Source organism: Lampetra fluviatilis, chromosome 65 (genome assembly GCF_964198595.1).
Source record: "Lampetra fluviatilis chromosome 65, kcLamFluv1.1, whole genome shotgun sequence".
NCBI classification, from domain to species: domain Eukaryota; kingdom Metazoa; phylum Chordata; class Hyperoartia; order Petromyzontiformes; family Petromyzontidae; genus Lampetra; species Lampetra fluviatilis.
In genome coordinates this window covers 5,417,308-5,431,270 of record NC_136339.1, presented here as the reverse complement: position 1 = coordinate 5,431,270, position 13,963 = coordinate 5,417,308, and the positions used below count along the sequence as shown (strand labels likewise).

Below are 13,963 nucleotides of genomic sequence, written 5' to 3'. Positions count from 1 at the left end.
TTTTTTGGGAGGGGGGGGGCAGAGCTTTGTGACGTCATATTTGAGGGGAGGTCTGACTTTTTGTGACGTCGTGTGACGAAGTGGGGGGGGGGGGGAATCGTCAAAAATTGAAGGAAAGGAACGACTCAAGGTGGTAGAAATCGCAGAGAAGACCAGAGAGAGGGAGAAAAAAGCATTACAAAAATTATATAGAAAACAAGGGGGGAGCATAGAATAGAGTAGGGAGAGAGGGGGTAGAGAAAGGGGGTAGAGAGAGAGAGGGGGGGGGGGGCAGAGAGAGAGGGGGTTCCGAGATAGAGGGGTAGAAAGAGAGAGGGAAGGGGTAACAACGAGGATATCAGAGCGTGAAATCTTTCATTTAAAAAAAGGGGGTGGGTGGGGGGTACATAAAGCAAAGCATTGGGGGGAAAAAACCCGAAATAATGAACGAAGCAAAGTGCCGACTACACCGAGCATCTTCTCGTTGCCTCTGATCGTAAACCATGGAGAGAAAAGGCTGTGTGGGTGTGGTTCGGTCGTGTGGAGAGACATCAAGACAACAACGTGGGTCAGAAGGTGGGCGAGTGACGCTAGTGGTAAGGAAAGAGATGGAGAAGGAAGGCCGAAGGAGAGGTTGGGAGGGGGGGGGCGATGTAGTGCGATCGGTCCACGGTGGCCCTAGGAGCGGAAAGAGAGATGGCGCAGGACAGGGCAGCGTAGAGAAGGTTCGCAAGAACAGTGGAACACCTCCACACGAGTGGGACAAAAGCGTGGAAGAAGGCAGAGGAAGGAGAGGTGGGGGGGGGGGGCGATGTAGTGCGATCAGTCCACGGTGGCCCTAGGAGCGGAAAGAAAGAATGGCGCAGGACAGGGCAGCGTGGAGAAACTGGCAAAAACAGCGGAACACCTCCACACGAGTGGGACAAAAGCGTGGAAGAAGGCGGAGGAAGGAGAGGTGAGGGGGGGGGGGGGCGATGTAGTGCGATCGGTCCACGGTGGCCCTAGGAGCGGGAAGAAAGAATGGCGCAGGACGGGGCAGCATGGAGAAGTTTCGCAAGAACAGCGGAACACCTCCACATGAGTGGGACAAAAGCGTGGAAGAAGGCGGAGGAAGGAGAGGTGGGGGGGGGGGGGCGATGTAGTGCAATCGGCCCACGGTGGCCCTAGGAGCGGAAAGAAAGAATAGCGCAGGACAGGGCAGCGTGGAGAAGCTGGCAAGAACAGCGGAACACCTTCACACGAGTGGGACAAAAGCGTGGAAGAAGGCGTAGGAAGGAGAGGTGGGGGGGGGGGGGGCGATGTAGTGCAATCGGCCCACGGTGGCCCTAGGAGCGGAAAGAAAGAATAGCGCAGGACAGGGCAGCATGGAGAAGCTGGCAAGAACAGCGGAACACCTTCACACGAGTGGGACAAAAGCGTGGAAGAAGACGGAGTTCGACGCCCCGTTGTATTTGATGCGTAATGTACGCAAGCTATCTACTATGGTTATGGTTGTAGTTGATTAATCCCGAATCTCTGCCATTACATACAATGAAACAAGAAAAGGTAAAAAAGGAAAAAACAGAGCAATGTAATAGAATACACTTTAGACATTATATTCTTGGTTCTTTTGGTAAAGTCACGTAGGTAAAAAAAAAAAAAATTACGACGTTTTGGAGGCAACACAAGCTTCCGAAACGTCGTGATTTTACCGAACAAAACAAAGAGTATGGACCCTTGCAGTCACGAAAACTTCAAATCTAGAAGAAAAAAAACTACAAGACAACTTAGATTAAATTTCGATTTAAAGCTTTCGTGACTGCAGGGATTCATCTTCTTGGTTCTTTCGGTAAAGTCACGTAGAAGGGAAATAATACAATAAAATAAACATAATAAAATGAAATTCTCACGACGTTTCGGCCACAACGCAAGCAGCCGTCCTCAGGTGAACAACATTAATGTAAAACATTATTAAAAAGTCCATCCCATGTGTTAGTGAATTTTTTTAGTATTTTAGGCAGGAAATGGCAGGAAATTAGTTTTCAAATTGAGATTTTTTTTTCTGGGGGGGGGGTGGGGGACCCCCAGGAAGATTTGCTCCCCCCCAATGTTGACTCCATGGCTACGGCCTTGCTGTATGGGACCCATTTTTTGTGTGTGCCAGTATCAAGATGCTATTTGCGTTGTTCTTTGTGCCGTTCGCCGTGTGGAGCCCCAATCAGTTTCAAGGACAAAGCTTACGCATTGTTATCAGGGCGTCTTTGTTTGCATGGGTTCATGGCTGCGATAAATGTCCACGCGATGATGATTATCCCACTTAGTCGAACTATCGTTTGCGATAGTTGGCTCGCTTTTGACAAAATAGCTGGACAGCTCAGTGTGGTAGGGCCTTACCTGGTCAAATACGAATTGTTTAAAATGTGGGACCTTTCTTTGCCGGCATCAAAAGATAACAATGGGTTTAACCCTGTCTGCCCATAGTAAAACAGTTGTGTTTAGATGTTAAACCACCAAACATAATCCTTTTTTGAAGGAATCCTGTTTGCATTAACCACAGAGACCCATAGAGACCCACAGAGACCCATAGACTCACAGAGACACCCATAGCATGGTTGGCAACGTACCGTGTAAAAGAAGTTCAACATCCAGACATAGAGATCCACAGATACCCAGACCCACAGAGACCCACAGACACCCAGACCTACAGAGACCCATAGACTCACAGAGACATCCATAGCATGGTTTGGCTACGTACCGTGTGAAAGAAGTTTCAACATCCATACATAGAGATCCACAGACACCCAGACCCACAGAAACCCATCGAAACCCACAGAGACCCATAAACCCACAGACACACCCATAGCATGGTTGACAACGTACCGTGTGAAAGAAGTTTCAGCATCCAGACAAAGAGATCCACAGACACCCAGACCCACAGAAACCCATAGACCCACGCACGGGTGGCTGCGTATGGTGCAAAAGAAGTTCAACATACATATGAACACGATAATCGCGTAAATATATAAATGTGTCGTTAAACCCGACACCACCCGACACGACCAATTATCAAATGTTGTGTCCCGTACACAGTACGTGTTCAGCACAAACCGGTTGTGTGTTCGAGAGCGTAAGACCCACAAGGCTTCCTCCTCCTCCCGTGTCGAGCAAAAAAAAATCAGTTTTCGTAACTGCCCCGAACGCCGCGCGGGCGGATTTCTCGTCGGCAGAGCGCCATCGGTGCGGTGACCACCAAGTGTCCGAGCGAGAGGCTGATCTTCGTGGCGTGCGAGCCCAATGAGTGTGGCCTGCAGCCTGCCCTGCCGCCAGCGGGTCGCATCGTCAGTGAGTGGCACTCACTCATAGTCACTCACTCATAGTCACTCATAGTCAGTCACTCGCTCACTCGCTCAGACTCACTCACTCATGATCACTCACTCAGACTCACTCAGACTCACTCACTCACGCTCACTCGCTCAGACTCACTCACTCATACTCACTCACTCATACTCACTCAGACTCACTCACTCACGCTCACTCGCTCAGACTCACTCACTCATACTCACTCACTCATACTCACTCACTCATACTCACTCACTCACTCACTCAAACTCACTCACTCAGACTCACTCACTCAGACTCACTCACTTAGACTCACTCACTCACTCATCTTTGTGGCGTGCGAGCCCAATGAGTGTGGCCTGCAGCCAGTGGGTCGCATCGTCAGTGAGTGGCACTCACTTACTCATAGTCATTCACCCGCTCGCTCACTCAGACTCACTCACTCATTCATAGTCACTCATAGTCACTCACTCGCTCACTCACTCAGACTCACTCTCTCCCTCGCTAACACTCACACTCGCCTGCTCAATCACGCTCATTCGCTCGCTCACGCTCCGCTCACTCACCCAGTCTCACTCTCTCCCTTACTAACACTCATCCTCGCCTGCTCACTCACTCACGCTCACTCACGCTCGCTCGCTCACTCACGCTCGCTCGCTGCGCTCCGCTCTGCGTGTGCGCGACCCAGACGGAGAGCCGGCCAAGGCGGGCAGCTGGCCCTGGATGGCGTCGCTCTCCGTGGCACAGAGGCATCGGTGCGGCGCCTCGCTCATCAACAACGAGTGGCTGGTCACGGCCGCTCACTGCATCGTCAACACGTGAGTCGTCCTTTGTTTTTTACGATCAGTGGAAACAAGAAGATGCTCGGTGTAGTCGGCACTTTGCTTCGTTCATCATTTCGTAATTTTTTTTGAAATAATAACTTAGCTTTATGTAAACACCCACCTCTCGCTCACTCTCTCGCTCGCTCTCTCTCTCTCTCGCTCGCTCGCCCGCCCGCCCGCTCGCTCGCCCTCTCGCTCGCTCTCTCGCCCTCTCACCCGCCCTCTCGCCCTCTCGCTCGCCCTCTCGCTCGCCCGCGCTCTCGCCCGCCCTCTCGCCCGCCCTCTCGCTCGCCCTCTCGCTCGCTCTCTCGCTCTCTCGCTCGCTCTCTCGCTCGCTCGCTCGCTCTCTCGCCCACTCGCTTGCCCTCTCGCCCGCTCTCTCGCCCTCTCGCTCGCCCGCCCTCTCGCCCGCCCTCTCGCCCGCCCTCTCGCTCTCTCTCTCGCTCACTCTCTCGCTCGTCCTCCTCGTCGTCAAGGGCCCGCAATGCCCTTGACGCTCCGGGGTCCCAGTTCGATGCGTGAAGGACCCCCTCACCATGAATAACTTCTCTACCTTCCCCCGCCCCCCCCTCCCTTCCCCCCTCCCTTCCCCCCTCTCTCCCTCACTCCCCCCCTCCCTCCCCCCCTCCCTCCCCTCTCCCTCCCCTCAGTGACCCCAACTCCCTGCAGGTGGTGCTGGGCTCGCTGGCCACTGTGGCAGGCAGCATCCCGGCGGGCGCCGTGGTGCGGTCGGTGCGCGCCCTGCTGCCCCACCCGTGCTACGGGGAAGCCGCGTGCAGCGCCACGGCCGTGGACTACGACGTGGGCCTCGTGCGCCTCGCCAGCCCCCTCGAGGGCAGTGTCACGGTCAGCGACGCAGGGACCCACCGCTGCCACCAGCTGACACCCACCCACCCTCCCTCCACTTCTATCGCTTCCCTCACTCGCTCACTCGCTCACGCGCTCACTCACTCAGTCACTCGCTCACCCACCCACCCTCCACTTCTATCGCTTCCTCACTCACTCACTCACGCGCTCACTCACTCAGTCACTCGCTCATCCACCCACCCTCCACTTCTATCGCTTCCTCACTCACTCACTCGCTCACTCGCTCACTCACGCGCTCACTCACTCACTCACTCACGCGCTCACTCACTCACTCACGCTCACTCACTCACTCACGCGCTCACTCACTCAGTCACTTGCTCACTCAGTCACTCACTCACTCGCTCACGCGCTCACGCGCTCACTCCCTCGCTCACTCACGCTCACTCACTCAGTCCACTCGCTCACTCACTCACTCACGCGCTCACTCACTCACGCGCTCACTCAGTCCACTCGCTGACTCACTCACTCACTCACGTGCTCACTCACTCAGTCACTCGCTCACTCACTCACCCACCCACTCACTCGCTCGCTCGTTCGTCGCTGTGACTGACGGCATCATCTGTCGCGTCTCGGCCTTCGCCTCCATCTCCACCACCCCCCACCACCACCCCCCCCCCCAATCTCCACCCCCCCCCCCCCCCATCTTCACCGCCCCCCACGTCGACCGCCCCTTTCATCGCCACTCACACCTCTCCTTCTATGCAACTCTAGAATCTCTATGTAAATGTACGGGTCTCTGTGCGAGTCTATGGGTCTCTAGTAAATCTATGGGTCTCTATGCTAGTCTATGGGTCTCTATGTAAATCTAGAGTCTCTATGTAAATCTATGTGTCTCTGTGCGAGCCTATGGGTCTCTATGTAAATCTATGGGTCTCTGTGCTAGTCTATGGGTCTCTATGCAACTCTGGAGTCTCCATGTAAATCTATGGGTCTCTGTGCGAGTCTATGGGTCTCTATGCAACTCTAGAGTCTCACTCCTCATACCCGTACCCGGCCGGGTACGGGTACGGGTAAGGAATCAAAACGCGTTTGCGACCTCTGCTACCCGGGTGACCTTTGCCTGTGTGCCGTGTGCCGGTGAAGGCTACCTGGGGGACCTTTGCCTGTGTGCCGTGTGCCGGTGAAGGCTACCCCGGTGACCTTTGCCTGTGTGCCGTGTGCCGGTGAAGGCCTCGGGTCTGGTGGGGCCGGCGTGCGTCCCCTCGGGCGACTTGGTCTTCAACGACGGCGAGCTGTGCTTCACCTCCGGCTGGGGCAGGGACGGCGCCGGTAGGTTGGTGGTTGTGGCGGTGGTTGTGGTGGTGGTTGTGGTGGTGGTTGTGGCGGTGGTTGTGGTGGTGGCTGTGCTTCACCTCCGGCTGGGGCAAGGACGGCGCCGGTAGGTTGGTGGTGGTGGCGGTTGTGGTGGTTGTGGTGGTGGTTGTAGTTGTGGTGGTGGTTGTGGTGGTGGTGGTGGCTGTGCTTCACCTCCGGCTGGGGCAAGGACGGCGCCGGTAGGTTGGTGGTGGTGGCGGTTGTGGTGGTGGTGGTTGTGGTGGTGGTTGTAGTTGTGGTGGTGGTTGTGGTGGTGGTGGTGGCTGTGCTTCACCTCCGGCTGGGGCAAGGACGGCGCCGGTAGGTTGGTGGTGGTGGCGGTTGTGGTGGTGGTGGTTGTAGTTGTGGTGGTTGTGGTGGTTGTTGTGGTGGTGGTGGCTGTGCTTCACCTCCGGCTGGGGCAAGGACGGCGCCGGTAGGTTGGTGGCGGTGGTGGTGGTTGTGGTGGTTGCGGTGGTTGTGGTGGCGGTAGTTGTGGTTGTGGTGGCGGTAGTTGTGGTTGTGGTGGCGGTGGCTGTGGTGGTGGTGGCGGTGGTTGTGGTGGCGGTGGCTGTGGTGGTGGTGGTTGTGGTGGTTGCGGTGGTTGTGGTGGCGGTAGTTGTGGTTGTGGTGGCGGTAGTTGTGGTTGTGGTGGCGGTGGCTGTGGCTGTGGTGGTGGCGGTGGTTGTGGTGGCGGTGGCTGTGGTGGTGGTGGTTGTGGTGGTGGCGGTGGCGGTGGTTGCGGTGGCGGTGGTTGCGATGGCTGTGGTGGTGGTGGCGGTGGTTGTGGTGGCTGTGGCGGTGGTGGCTGTGGTGGCTGTGGCGGTGGTTGTGGTGGCGGTGGTGGCGGTGGTTGTCTTGGTAGTGTTGGAATTGGTGGCGGTGGTGGTGTTGGCGGTGGCGGCGTTGGGTGGCGGTGGTTTCAGTAGTGGTAGCGGTGGAGGCGGTAGTGGCGTGGCATGCATGGACGCAGCAGCGAGGCTTGCCGGTCACCCAGACAATACCCACACCGCTGCTACTACCCGTGCAGTCGCTGCAACGGAGCGAGTGAGTGGACCGCCCCTGATGTGTGCGTGTGCTGCAGGCGCACTGCCCAGCGTTCTGCAGGAGCTGCGCATCCCCATCATGAACCAGCAGCTGTGCAACGAGTCGATCCACGTGGGAAAGGTGTCGCCCAGGATGATCTGCGCCGCCTACAAGGCCGGGCACGCCGGCGTGTGCTCCGTGAGTACCCACTCGCTCGCTCACCCGCTCGCTCACCCGCTCGGCCACTCGCTCGCCCGCTCGCTCGCTCGTCCGCTCGCTTGATTGATCAACCGCTTGCTCACTCACTCGCTCGCCCACCCACCCACTCAATCGCCCCTGATTCACCCACTCGCTTGCCCACTCGGCCACCCGCTCGCTCACTCACCCTGTCACTCAAACACCCACTCAATTGGTCACTCACCCATTCAATCTCCCCCTCATTCACCCACTCGGCCACCCACTTGCTCACCCTATCACTCAACCACCCACTCAATTGGTCACCCACCCGCTCACTTGCCCACTCATTCACCCACTCGCCTGCTTGCCCACTCGGCCACTCACTTGCCCGCTCGCCCGCTCGCCCACCCGGCCACACGCTCGCCCGCCCTCCCGCCCGAGGGATGGAGCCGTCTCTCTGTCCTGGGCGCAGGGAGACAGCGGCGGACCGCTGGTGTGCCAGCGCTTCGACGGGCGCTGGTACCTGGCCGGCATCACCAGCTGGGGCTTGGTCGACTCGGAGGGGCGCTGCTCCATCAACTACGACGTCTTCGCACGCGTCACCTCCTTCTCCTCCTGGATCGAGTCCATCCAATCGCAGGGTACCACCGTCACCACCACCACTACCGCCACCACCACCACTACCGCCATCACCGCCGCCACCACCATCGCCACCGCCGCCGTCACCACCGCCACCACCACCACTGCCGCCACCATCATTGCCACCACCATCACTACCATCGCCGTCACCGCCGCCGCCACCACCACCACCGTCACCACCACCACCGTCACCACCACCGTCACCACCGCCCCCACCACCACCGCCCCCACCACCACCAACACCACCACCACCACCGCCGCCCCCACCACCACCGCCACCACCACCACCACCGTCACCACCACCACCACCGCCGCCCCCATCACCACCGCCACCATCGCCACCACCACCTCCACCGTCACCGCCACCACCGCCGCCACCACCGCCGCCACCACCGCCGCCACCACCACCGCCACCACCACCATCACCGCCGCCGCCATCGCCACCACCGCCACCACCTTCGCCACCACCACCAACGTCATCCTTCTCTTAGCCAGCCCCCCTCCCTTAGCCCTCCCTCCCTGCCTCCCTCCTTCTGTCCTCCCTCCCTCCACCCCTCCCCCTCCCGACGATGACGACGACGACGATGTCGACGATCATCGTCATCATCGTCCTCGTCGTCATCGTTGTCATCATCATCGTCGTCTTCATCATCGTCATCATCGTCATCGACATCATCATCATGGACACCATCGTCATCGTCGTCTTCATCATCGTCATCGACATCATCGTCATCATTATCGACATTATCGTCATCATCCTCTCTCCCTCCCCTCTCTCCCTCCCCTCTCTACCCCCCCCCTCTCCCCCCCCCCCTCGTCCGCCCCCCCCGCCCCTCCGCAGCGGCGTGCGGTGCCGGCGAGCTGTCGTGCGACGCGGTGACGTGCGTGCGTCGCCGCGCGATCTGCGACGGCGTGGAGAACTGCGCCGACAAGACCGACGAGGCCAACTGCGGTGAGACACGCCGGCGCGGGGAGAGAGAGATGGGCACACAGAGAGAGAGAGAGAGAGATGGGCACACAGAGAGAGATGGACACACAGAGAAAGAGAGAGAGCGATGGACACAGAGAGAGAGAGAGATGGGTGCGGAGAGAGAGATGGACACAGAGAGAGAGAGAGATGGGCACACAGAGAGAGAAATTGATACAGGGAGAGAGATGGGATGGGCACACAGAGAGAGAGATGGGCACACAGAGAGAGAGAGAGAGATGGGCACACAGAGAGAGTGTTGATGGTTCAGTGTGTGGGTGTGAGTGGGCGAGTGGTTGAGTGAGTGTGTGGGTGTGAGTGTGGGCGAGTGGGAGAGTGGGCGAGTGGGAGAGTGGGCGAGTGGGTTGGTGAGTGGGCGAGTGAGTGGGTTTGAGTGAGCGTGTGTGTGTGGGCGAGTGGGGAGAGTGGTGGAGATGAGAGGGTGGATGACTGAGTGGGCGAGTGAGTGAGTGTGTGGGTGGGTGGGAGAGTGGGTGGGCCAGTGTGTGTGGTGTGTGGTTGAGTAACTGTGTGTGCGTGAGCGTGGGCGAGTGGGAGAGTCGGCGAGTGGGTTGGTGAGTGGGCGAGTGAGTGTGTGTGTGTGGGCGAGTGGGGAGAGTGGTGGAGATGAGAGGGTGGATGACTGAGTGGGCGAGTGAGTGGGTGTGAGTGGGGAGAGTGGTGGAGATGAGAGGGTGGATGACTGAGTGGATGAGCGAGCGAGCGAGTGGGCTTTAGTCGATGAGATATCAACTCCCCGATTCCTCTGATTCTGGTTTCGGTGCGTACAGCATCGGGCTGCGATGACAATTTCCTCTTCACGGAGACGTCGGGAGAGTTCCACTCCATCAACTACCCCCAGAACTACGAGGACAACACGAACTGCCGCTGGATCATTCAGTGAGTCGCCATCGTCGTCGTCATCGTCATCATAATTAACGTCGGTGTCCATGCCGTCGGTGTCTCTCACCGTGTCACTCACCGTGTCACTCGTCGTGTCTCTCACCGCGTCTCTCCCCGTCTCTCCCCGTGTCTCACCGTGTCTCACCGTGTCTTACCGTGTCTCTTTCCGTGTCTCTTTCCGTGTCTCTCACCGTGTCTCTCACCGTGTCTCTCACCGTGTCTCTCACCGTGTCTCTCCCCGTGTCTCTCACCGTGTCTCTCACCGTGTCTCTCACCATGTCTCTCACCATTTCTCTCTCCGTGTCTCTCACTGTATCACTCGCCGTGTCTCCCACCGTGTCTCTCACCGTGTCTCCCACCGTGTCTCTCACCGTGTCTCCCACCATGTCTCTCTCCATGTCACCGTGTCTCTCACCATGTCACCGTGTCTCTCCCCGTGTCTCTCACTGTGTCTCTCTCCGTGTCTCTCACCTTGTCTCTCACGGTGTCTCTCACCATGTCACCGTGTCTCTCACCGTGTCTCTCACCATGTCACCGTGTCTCCCACCGTGTCTCCCACCGTGTCTCTCACCGTGTCTCTCACCGTGTCTCTCACTGTGTCTCTCACCATGTCACCGTGTCTCTCACCGTGTCTCTCACTGTGTCTCTCACTGTGTCTCTCACCATGTCACCGTGTCTCTCACCATGTCTCTCTGTGTCTCTCACCGTGTCTCTCACCATGTCACCGTGTCTCTCACCATGTCTCTCTGTGTCTCTCACCGTGTCTCTCACCATGTCACCGTGTCTCTCTCCGTGTCACTCACCGTGTCTCTCTTCGTGTCTCTCACCGTATCACGTGTCTCTCACTGTGTCTCTCACAATGTCACCGTGTCTCTCACCGTGTCTCTCACTGTGTCTCTCACTGTGTCTCTCACTGTGTCTTTCACCATGTCTCTCTGTGTCTCTCACCGTGTCTCTCACCATGTCACCGTGTCTCTCACCGTGTCACTCACCGTGTCACCGTGTCTCTCACCGTGTCACTCACCGTCTCTCTCCGTGTCACTCACCGTGTCACTCACCATGTCACGTGTCTCTCACCGTGTCCCTCACCGCCACGTCCCAGGGTCCCCCAGGGTCACGCCATCGACTTCACGTTCTCCGCCTTCAGCGTGGAGTTCAACTACGACTTCCTGCGCATCTACAGCGGACTCGGAGAGGACATGCTGCTGAGAGGTGAGTGGCCGTGGTGGTGGTGGTGGTGCTGGTGGTGATGGTGGCGGTGCTGGTGGTGATGGTGGCGGTGGTGGCGGTGGTGGCGGTGGTGGTGGTTATGGTTGTGGTGGTGACGGTGGTGATGGTGGTGATGGTGACGGTGGTGACGGTGGTGGTGGTGACGGTGGTGATGATGGTGGTGGTGGTGATGGTGGTGGTGATGGTGGTGGTGGTGGTGGTGATGGTGGTGGTGGTGGCGGTGGTGGTGATGGTGGTGGTGGTGGTCGTGGCGGTGGTGGTGATGGTGGTGGTCGTGGCGGTGGTGATGGTGGCGGTGGTGACGGTGGTGACGGTGGTGGTGACGGTGGTGGTGATGGTGGTGGTGACGGTGGTGGTGCTGGCGATCGCGTCACGACGGACGTGGCGTTCCGGGTTGCGCCGGGGCCTGGGGAGAGACCTGGTCGCGACCGGCCATTAACAATTGTCCACCCCCCCCCTCCTCCCTCCCCCCTCCCCCCCTCTCCCCCTCCCCCAACTCAGCTTCGCTCACGGGAACCGAGAACCCCGGCTTGGTGCGACTCTTCTCCAACGTGGCCACCGTCGAGTTCTCGAGTGACGTCAGCCTCAACAGCAGCGGATTCGCCGCTCGCTACAGCTCCTTCTTCTTCGGAGACATCTCCAGTACGACGCCATCGTCGTCACCTTCGTCACCGTTACCATCGTCATCATGATTGCCGTCATCGTCACGATCGTCATCATCAACGTCGTCATCGTCGTCATCATCGTCGTCACCGTCGTCACCGTCGTCACCGTCGTCAACGTCGTCACCGTTACCATCGTCGTCGTGATTGCCGTCATCGTCACGATCGTCATCATCAACGTCGTCATCGTCGTCGTCACCGTCGTCACCGTCGTCACCGTCGTCACCGTCGTCACCGTCGTCATCGTCGTCATCATCGTCGTCACCGTCGTCACCATCGTCACCGTTACCATGTCGTCATGATCGCCGTCATCATCACGATCGTCATCATCAACGTCGTCACCGTCGTCACCATCGTCACCGTTACCATCGTCGTCATGATCATTGCCGTCATCGTCCCGATCGTCATCATCAACGTCGTCATCGTCGTCATCATCGTCGTCATTCACCACTCACCGATTCGCTCCGGCCGCGCGCTCGCTCGCTCCCTCCCCAGCGGTCAGTCACTCTGGTATCGCTCTTCTACCGCTCGTAACACAGAGGTGTTCGTTTGGGTGAGATCACGTAAATGTATGAATGTTTACACCATTGGAACCTCATTTGCCAGTAAAAAATATGATAATTGTTTTTTTACCCTTCTATCTGGCAACAAAACTGACACATTTTTTACGAGGAGTCATGTTTGCATAGACCACAATACCTGCAGTCATAATGCAAACAAAAAACACAACTCTGACAATGTATCAACTTCAAGGACAGTGCCGGACGCAGTGACCCAGAGACTCTCACTGCAACTACGAGTCCCGGTCACCCCCAATTCCATTCCCGCTCATGACCAAATGAAAGCGGCGATTATCTGCACCGGTCCTGGGCCTCCCCTAGGTCGACTCGGCCTCAAATGATAAACCTGGTGTGATGTGTAAACATCGTCGCCGGGGAGACAAAGGCGGTCGGGCGTGGTGCTGGCCACCCACCCGCTTGTGCACCGTTCCGGCCTTCATAGCTGCTACAGCACTTGCCCCAACAGCTTTGTTAAGCCTATACGGGGTACTCAACCACCCACTCGCCTACTAGTTCACTCACCCGCTCACTCAACCACCCACTCACCCACTAGTTCACTCACCCACCCACCAACTCACCCACGAGCTCACTCACCCACCCACCAACTCACCCACTAACTCACTCACCCACGAGCTCACTCACCCACCCACCAACTCACCCACTAGCTCACTCACCCACCCACCCAACCCACTCACCTGCCCACCTGCCCACTCACCTACTCTGTGTGCAGACAAGGAGCTCATCGACTGCACGTTCGAGTCGGGCTGGTGCTACTGGGAGCAGGACCCCTACGACAGCGCAGACTGGGAGCGGCTGAGGGGCCCCAGCAGCCCCCAGGGCTCCGGCCCGGACGTGGACCACACCGTCGGCAATGCCACCGGTACCGATGCTTCGGTGGCCTTGGGGGGGGGGTGCTCCAGTGGCCTTGGGGGGGGGGGGGGTGCTCCAGTGGCCTTGGAGGGGGGGGGGTGCTCCAGTGGCCTTGGGGTGGTGCTCCGGTAGCCTTGGGGGTGGCGCTCCAGTGGCCTTGGGGGGGGGGGTGCTCTAGTGGCCTTGGGGGTGGTGCTCCGGTAGCCTTGGGGAGGGGGGCGCTCCAGTGGCCTTGGGGGGGGGCGGGGGTGGCGCTCCAGTGGCATTGGGGGGGGTGGTGCTCCGGTAGCCTCGGGGAGGGGGGGGTGGCGCTCCAGTGGCCGGGGGAGGGGGGTGGCGCTCCAGTAGCCTTGGGGGTGGTGCTCCAGTAGCCTTGGGGGGGGGGGGTGCTCCAGTGGCCTTGGGGGTGGCGCTCCAGTGGCCTTGGGGGGGGGGTGCTCCAGTGGCCTTGGGGGTGGTGCTCCGGTAGCCTTGGGGGGGGGGTGCTCCAGTGGCCTTGGGGGGGGGCACTCCAGTGGCCTTGGGGGTGGTGCTCCGGTAGCCTTGGTGGGGGGGGGGGGGTGCTCCAGTGGCCTTGGGGGTGGTGCTCCAGTAGCCTTGGGGGGGTGGGCGCTCCAGTGGCCTTGGGGGGGGTGCTCTAGTGGCCTT

At 58.8% G+C, this 13,963-nt stretch overlaps 1 protein-coding gene and 1 long non-coding RNA gene across 2 annotated transcripts in view; both read left to right on the top strand.

Annotated features, from left to right (window-relative positions):
* Positions 1-4,951: 4,951 nt before the first annotated feature.
* Positions 4,952-7,428, top strand: LOC144952060 (uncharacterized). Its single transcript, XR_013640568.1, has 3 exons — positions 4,952-4,967; positions 6,158-6,257; positions 7,366-7,428. It is a non-coding gene; the product is annotated as an uncharacterized LOC144952060 (long non-coding RNA).
* A 693-nt stretch (positions 7,429-8,121) lies between these two features.
* Positions 8,122-13,963, top strand: part of TMPRSS15 (transmembrane serine protease 15) — a 55,998-nt gene continuing 50,156 nt past the window's right edge. Inside the window, exons 1-6 of the mRNA XM_078882432.1 lie at positions 8,122-8,125; positions 8,965-9,075; positions 9,882-9,990; positions 11,096-11,205; positions 11,725-11,865; positions 13,176-13,325. Coding sequence (XP_078738558.1) covers positions 11,193-11,205; positions 11,725-11,865; positions 13,176-13,325 — 304 coding nt within the window. The 5' untranslated portion in view covers positions 8,122-8,125; positions 8,965-9,075; positions 9,882-9,990; positions 11,096-11,192. The remainder of the gene's footprint in view (positions 8,126-8,964; positions 9,076-9,881; positions 9,991-11,095; positions 11,206-11,724; positions 11,866-13,175; positions 13,326-13,963) is intronic.